The 7,334-nt window shown below is 44.4% G+C and overlaps 1 protein-coding gene across 1 annotated transcript in view; it reads left to right on the top strand.

Moving 5' to 3' along the window:
- Positions 1 to 7,334, top strand: part of T265_05667 (hypothetical protein) — a gene marked incomplete at both ends in the record, with an annotated part of 70,532 nt that overhangs the window by 37,236 nt on the left and 25,962 nt on the right. Inside the window, 2 exons of the mRNA XM_009170732.1 lie at positions 4,214 to 4,364; positions 6,406 to 6,600. Coding sequence (XP_009168996.1) covers positions 4,214 to 4,364; positions 6,406 to 6,600 — 346 coding nt within the window. The remainder of the gene's footprint in view (positions 1 to 4,213; positions 4,365 to 6,405; positions 6,601 to 7,334) is intronic.

Raw genomic sequence — 7,334 nt, forward strand, 5'->3', positions numbered from 1 at the left:
GAAGACGCCTCACATCATCTGTCCGCAGAGGCCATGTCTCGCACCCATACAACAACACAGCTCTTACTGTATCCTGATACACACGACCTTTAAGATTCAGTGTCATCGGCCAAACTGCGGATCAGACTTCTGTTCAGTTCGGAAGAAATTGAACGTACCCGGTGTTGAGGGGCACGTGACCCAACCAAATGTCTCAGGTCATAAACCGTCACTAGGACCAAGCATTTTATCGATTTTCCTGGGTTAGACCCATCACGTGAAAAATTTCGAAAGTTTGTCAGTGAACGCGGTTGTCTATATGACTCATAAAACGTGACGTTGCATACTAAATCCATTTATCTGGCTAACCACACGGTCCGAATGGGGCAGTGCTCAATGGCTTTCCAATAATGGCCCTTGCTTAGAGGTGGACTTTACTGGAAGCTGGGACATAAGTGCAGTTTGATTGCTCTACTCTGATATACCTTTGTCGGGACAATTTATAGTAAGATGAATAAGCGTTCAGCTTGGCTGCCAAGTCACGTGAAGGAAGCTCGAGTGCTGAGATTCCATCAGGCTGCGCAAGCCTAAATAAGAGCATTTGAGATCCTAAAACCGGGGTCGAACCGTTGACCAAGTTACCACACTAATCGTTGAGCCATCTCCTAATTCTGTGTTAGTTTATAGATTACAGTCACGTTGGTACAAGTAGAAGACCCATTGTGGCGAAATATTTTCGAGGAAAACAGATAGTGAAAACATTTTAATCAACACCTGAGTACGGTTTTGAAAGAACCAGAAGTGTTTGCCTGTCAGGAACCTTATTAGTGCACAGGTGGCGATAGCCATTATCTCATGAAGGAATGAATTCGCTGGGGGCACGTGCAATCACAGTTTGAGTTCCGGGCGAAAAAACCAAGTAGTTCTGGTGTCTGCCGACAGAAGACAAAAACATGAGCATTAACTCTGATCAGAATTTTCCAAAGAGAAGCTTCGCAAAATGGGATGGATACCGCATATTACTGAATTACAGAGAAGTAATACATTGACAATTTGACGGTCGATTTTGAAGGTTCAGATGAATTGAATCAAGTAGAAAAAGTCATTTTTGAGTTCCGAAAGTGATGGCATTTTCCACACCATGTCAGTGTGGTTTTAACTGCGCATTCCTGATTTATTTCTGTGGGTACTGTAATACTTGTGTGGCTAACGACTTTGGGAAGTGAAAATTCTTCGACAGCCAATGACCGGTTTCGCCCTTCTTGAGGCAAATCAGGTAAGCGCATTCGCCGAGTTTCAGTCAAATTTATGCTCCAGTCGAGCCCAGATTGCACGAACTGAGCGAAATACACTCATTTACGAACAGATAAACGAGGGGTTTAGCCAGGTCCCAGGTGAGCCTCCCGCAAAAAAATTGTTTGCGAATGAGTTTATTTCGCTAATAAACATATACTACTTCTAAAGAACAAGTAGCTACACTGGCCGGACATGATTAAAGGGAAACCACGATTAGCGAACATACACTCATTTACAAACTAAGAACCCAGCTAATCTCTCGTTTGTGCCGTTTTCAGGCAACTGAATGTGCTGCGCCAGGCCGCCTCATGTTTCAGTCACTACGATATTCGAGATATCCCGATACATGTATATCTCTATAATGTTCTACTCATAAGGTTGCCTGAAAACATCACAGACGAGAGATTCAGCTGGGTTCCTGGTGAGTCTCTCGAAAAAAACAAATTAGTTTGCAAATGAGTGCATATTCGCCAATTTCGTGCAATTTGGTTTCAAGTAGAGCATAAAGTCGACGGAAACCCGGGGATTGCGGCTACCTGATGAGCCCAAAAACAGCGAAACCTGTCGTGGGCTGTCGACGGATTTTCAGCAACCTTATGAGTAGTGCATTACAAAGGGAACCAGAATGTTTCTTCAGACTGTGCAAGTCGCGATATCCGCCGTGCATCTGCGGATGAACTTGAAGACCGAAAGCCCCACAAATTTGAATAACTGTTTTCAAACGAATAGAATAAATTGCTTCGACGGAAATGTTTCAATTTTCACCTAGTTTGAAGTGGCCTCTGTAACGTTTTGGACCATAGTTTGCTGCCTAGCTGCTGTGCTCCACGAACAAAAGAAGCACGAACGTCGGGATACTGATGGGTTACTCAAGCCTTGACAGGATTATCCAACATTCCCGCGTTGGATTCGAACCAAGAACATTCTAGTCTTTCATACATCCAACTCAGAGAGTTTGTCTTGAAGGCTACTCTGGACAACCTACTATCAGTTTCGAAATTCCCGAGGTTGACAATGTACAACTCAGCTCTACTGATTGTGGCTTCTGTCTGAATGATAGGTTGAAGGCTAAAACGGGCGCTGACGGTTTTGTCTAGCCCCAATGAACTTTTGGCTCCCGTTCTACCGAGTACAGTCTGATTATATGCTTATTTAGTAACAAGTGCTATTAGGTAAGAAATCACAACGGAACAGAACGATTTCTTTAGCCGCAGTCTCTTTGACAGGGAAATCTTGGCCAGTTAGAAGGATTGCACCCTGTTGTATCGTGCGTGGGCCTCTTTTGGTTACGCCTGCACTGAGCCTGCCAGACTACGCGATAAGGAGAAGACAGAGAACTCGGGACACGGCTGTACTGCCAGGACAAAACATACAGAGCTTCTGCTTAAATATGTATAGGATGACCAAATGGCCAAATATGGTCGTTCACTTGTTTGTTCCGTGGCGGTGTTCCGGTCGTGAATAATTTCAAGTCCACTCCATTGGTCTTATGTTGCTAAGCCGTGTTTGGTGAGCTCCGCCAACGCGCCTGCTTTCCGAACGTGTCGTACCGATAGTGACCTTGGTGATGCGTCATTCTCTGCACATGTTTTTTTTTCATGTCTGAGTACGTCCTGACACGCCCACGCAGTTTGTCCGCTCTCGACCGATATGGCCTGAGTAAACCATGCAGGCGATTTGACAAAAAAAAAAGACAGAAACATCATAACCTGTGGGTGGTTATACCAACGACTGACAGCTGTTGACTGATGACACTGGTGTCTAGCGATCCAAGTATCGATCGATACTGCGGTCTACTCAGAATTGTACTCTGCAGTCAGCAGTACAAAACGGAGTGATAGAATTCGGTCCCACGGGTTTCGATTGCTATTCATGATTTTTTAATCGCTGCCTCAAATTGGTTCCAGCTTGATGATTATCGCTCAACCATGCAGGCTGTGTAGGCCGAACAGCAGATAGTGAGCACTGCTCAGCATTCAGGATTAGGAATTATCGATGCAGAGGAAAAAAGTGGAATCAATAGCAACTAATGAGATAAAAACTTCAAGGTTTTATCAGTTCTTTTGTCGATCGTAAGCGGGGTGTGCTCCGGGAATCAGCTGATTACTAGGTCACTAACATCAGTGGATTCCTGGACCACCGATCAATGCTGTCATGTTTTGGAGAAGGCGAGTTCGGGGAATCAGGTGAAGTATACTTTTAGGGGATGCAAAAAAGACGCCGAGGGTTATAGCTTGCAAGATACTGAATGAATTTCAGTTGGAATGCACCCTTGAGTAAGTGTCGCCTGGAATTAACGACCGTATTAATCTGCCTCTAACTTAAAATCAACTAAGATGGAGGGGGTTGTTTTTCTGAAAAACAATCCATCTGCTCGCGGAAGACGAAATGAACGCAAATGAGAAAAAGTAGTAAGAAATGTGATTAAAGCCTGCCCAGGCTGAATGGTTAACTTGGCTTGCAGCGCTGCTGATATGATTTTAGAAAGGAAGATAGAATTTTCGCTTCCAAACCCCACGGTTAATCAGAAACTGTTAGCTTTTAGGTGATGGCCTTACCAACCGTTCCTGTGCGCCACAAAGATCTTGACGCACGGCTTTAGTATGCCTAGGGGATGGGAAAGTCAACCTGGCTGGATTAATTCCTGGTTGTATTTACTTGAACTATGAGCTGTCACCGCTACCAGCAACTGCATCAGCTAAGTTTAATTACTTATGAAGAAAACAGTAGTCAAAATTACACCCATCGACCGGTTCTGAAACCCTTGCATCATACTATCTTAGACATCTGCTGAAACCGTTTGTTTGTAACTGCTTTCTACCAACAGAACTGCATGCTCAAATTCGGCACTTGGTCGTACAATGGAGATTCTGAAACCCATCATACTATCTTAGACATCTGCTGAAACCGTTTGTTTGTAACTGCTTTCTACCAACAGAACTGCATGCTCAAATTCGGCCGGCAGTCGTACAATGGAGATCAGGTCGATTTCCGTTTGCAGTGTATTGATTCTTCTGTCCCAGACTGCTCAATAAACGGAACAGTCGATCTCTCAGAGTATTCTGCAAATGGAGAGTTTCACCTTAAATGTAAGTGGTCAGTGTAACCTATTGTTCACACAATTTTCAGGAAATTATTCAACGAAAATCTACGGTATTTAAGTGAGACGTCCATTTGTGTAAAGGGCTTGGTAGCTAACGAAACCATGCTACGGAGATGAGTTTAACCACAAATTAAAGCCGAGAAAAGGGTGTATGGGAATAGCGAGTCTGCAATACCTGAATTTCATAAAAGATTATTTTGGTTACAATCAGAATACCAAGGCCAAGGCGTTCTATCCTGAAACTCTTGCGATCTCGTCAAAACATATCGGCATCCATAATATTGGTCGATATGTTCTTACAACTCTGATCCAAGAGTTTTGACGGTTGTGTACTCTGACCCAGACCACCTGAACCGAATCATCCACCGGATCATGTGATGAAGTAAAAAAGCAATTGGAGAGCATAGCATGAGTTACTTTTACTCGGCGCCTGTATAATGCATGTTTCTGAGTGTGTGCGGATTCGTGCGTTCGATTGCGTGCGCGACGGTGCGTGCATGCGGCATTCGTGCGTTTGGAATGTGTGCGTGCGTGCCTGCGTGCGCAAGTACGTGTTCCTTCAACCAATGAGACGCACGGACGCCTGAGCAAAACGCTTTGGCTCAATGTGGCACCGCGCAGCAGGTAGATTTTGCGCACCAATAGATTTGTAGAAATTACACTTTCTCCCAGTCGTATGGTATTTATTTCCGAGAGATCCACCGAGCAGCAACGTTAAATAGTTGTGATTTTCTGCACATAACACCTCAACCTCACGATAAAAAAAGGAAAGTTTCATACCATTTTGTATCTCACACATTGCATTGTCATCTTAACACCGTTTTCAGTGAATTTTTCGCTTGATAAATAGGGCCAGGTGCAACTTGCCTTAACATTTCCTGATGTAGTCCACCAGCTACTTAGCTCACGCAAAATCCCACAAAAACGACCATGTAACGTGTTCATACTGTTCTGTTTACAAGTTTTTTTCTTGCAACCTCCTCCCCATTCCAGCTGCATCAGTTCGCCGTTTTGCTCAACGGTACGAATGCTGTGATTATGACTTCATAGATATCAAAATGAACATTCGCTTACAACGACGGGCTCTGTACTATGTGTTCAACCTCATTGTGCCTTGTCTCCTAATCTCCGGTATGTCATTGATGGTGTTCATGCTTCCACCGGATGCGGGAGAGAAAATTTCCCTAGGTAAGTAAGTTGCGCGTGGAGAATATCCTTTTCCAAACTGAACAACTGTGTACAAAATGGCCCCTTGAGCATACAAAGAATAGTTAGGCATTAAGGTTAAACTTAAATGTGACGTCGTCAAAGAGAGACAGAAACCCATCCTGTTGTGACGGTTTTGGTGCCTCCGAAACTCAGTGTACTCTGACCCAGACCACCTGAACCGAATCATCCACCGGATCATGTGATGAAGTAAAAAAGCAATTGGAGAGCATAGCATGAGTTACTTTTACTCGGCGCCTGTATAATGCATGTTTCTGAGTGTGTGCGGATTCGTGCGTTCGATTGCGTGCGCGACGGTGCGTGCATGCGGCATTCGTGCGTTTGGAATGTGTGCGTGCGTGCCTGCGTGCGCAAGTACGTGTTCCTTCAACCAATGAGACGCACGGACGCCTGAGCAAAACGCTTTGGCTCAATGTGGCACCGCGCAGCAGGTAGATTTTGCGCACCAATAGATTTGTAGAAATTACACTTTCTCCCAGTCGTATGGTATTTATTTCCGAGAGATCCACCGAGCAGCAACGTTAAATAGTTGTGATTTTCTGCACATAACACCTCAACCTCACGATAAAAAAAGGAAAGTTTCATACCATTTTGTATCTCACACATTGCATTGTCATCTTAACACCGTTTTCAGTGAATTTTTCGCTTGATAAATAGGGCCAGGTGCAACTTGCCTTAACATTTCCTGATGTAGTCCACCAGCTACTTAGCTCACGCAAAATCCCACAAAAACGACCATGTAACGTGTTCATACTGTTCTGTTTACAAGTTTTTTTCTTGCAACCTCCTCCCCATTCCAGCTGCATCAGTTCGCCGTTTTGCTCAACGGTACGAATGCTGTGATTATGACTTCATAGATATCAAAATGAACATTCGCTTACAACGACGGGCTCTGTACTATGTGTTCAACCTCATTGTGCCTTGTCTCCTAATCTCCGGTATGTCATTGATGGTGTTCATGCTTCCACCGGATGCGGGAGAGAAAATTTCCCTAGGTAAGTAAGTTGCGCGTGGAGAATATCCTTTTCCAAACTGAACAACTGTGTACAAAATGGCCCCTTGAGCATACAAAGAATAGTTAGGCATTAAGGTTAAACTTAAATGTGACGTCGTCAAAGAGAGACAGAAACCCATCTTGGAATACACTGCAGGGCGTCCATCCGAAGAGTCTCTCATGCCAGGTTGAAGAATGGTTAAAGGTCTAACCAACACAGTCCACTGTTCTCAAAGATAAGGCATGGACCATGTGTGACGACTTTTTCTATAAAAAATGAAATGCAATCGCATTTCCCGCCAAACACTGTTGACTTGTGGCCAAGCTTTTGGGCCCAAGACTTTGATTGAGTGCCCTAATCGTTCTCATCTCTAGGTGTGGGTGTCCTGGCAGTACCATACCCATGTACAACCATGAATTGCACACACACACTCACAGACACATAAACAGACGCGAAATTGGCCGTCGCGTGGTGCCGCCAGGCGGGTCGCCCTACTTGCTGCATACAGCAGAGCAAGAAAGCGAAAACAAGCTACTTCTGACGTCTGATTCCTCCCCTCTCCCCACACCACTATTAATTTTTCCCTCGTAGATCCACCAGTAAAGGCTGACGACTCCGTTCGTCGTACGTCGGTTTTTTAGCAGCAACGTCTATACATCATACCGCGCTGATGATGGTGATGATGATGATGATGATGATGATGATGATGATGATGAAGATGATGATGATGATGA

The sequence above is a fragment of the Opisthorchis viverrini genome (genome assembly GCF_000715545.1).
Source record: "Opisthorchis viverrini unplaced genomic scaffold opera_v5_111, whole genome shotgun sequence".
In the NCBI taxonomy this organism is placed as follows: domain Eukaryota; kingdom Metazoa; phylum Platyhelminthes; class Trematoda; order Opisthorchiida; family Opisthorchiidae; genus Opisthorchis; species Opisthorchis viverrini.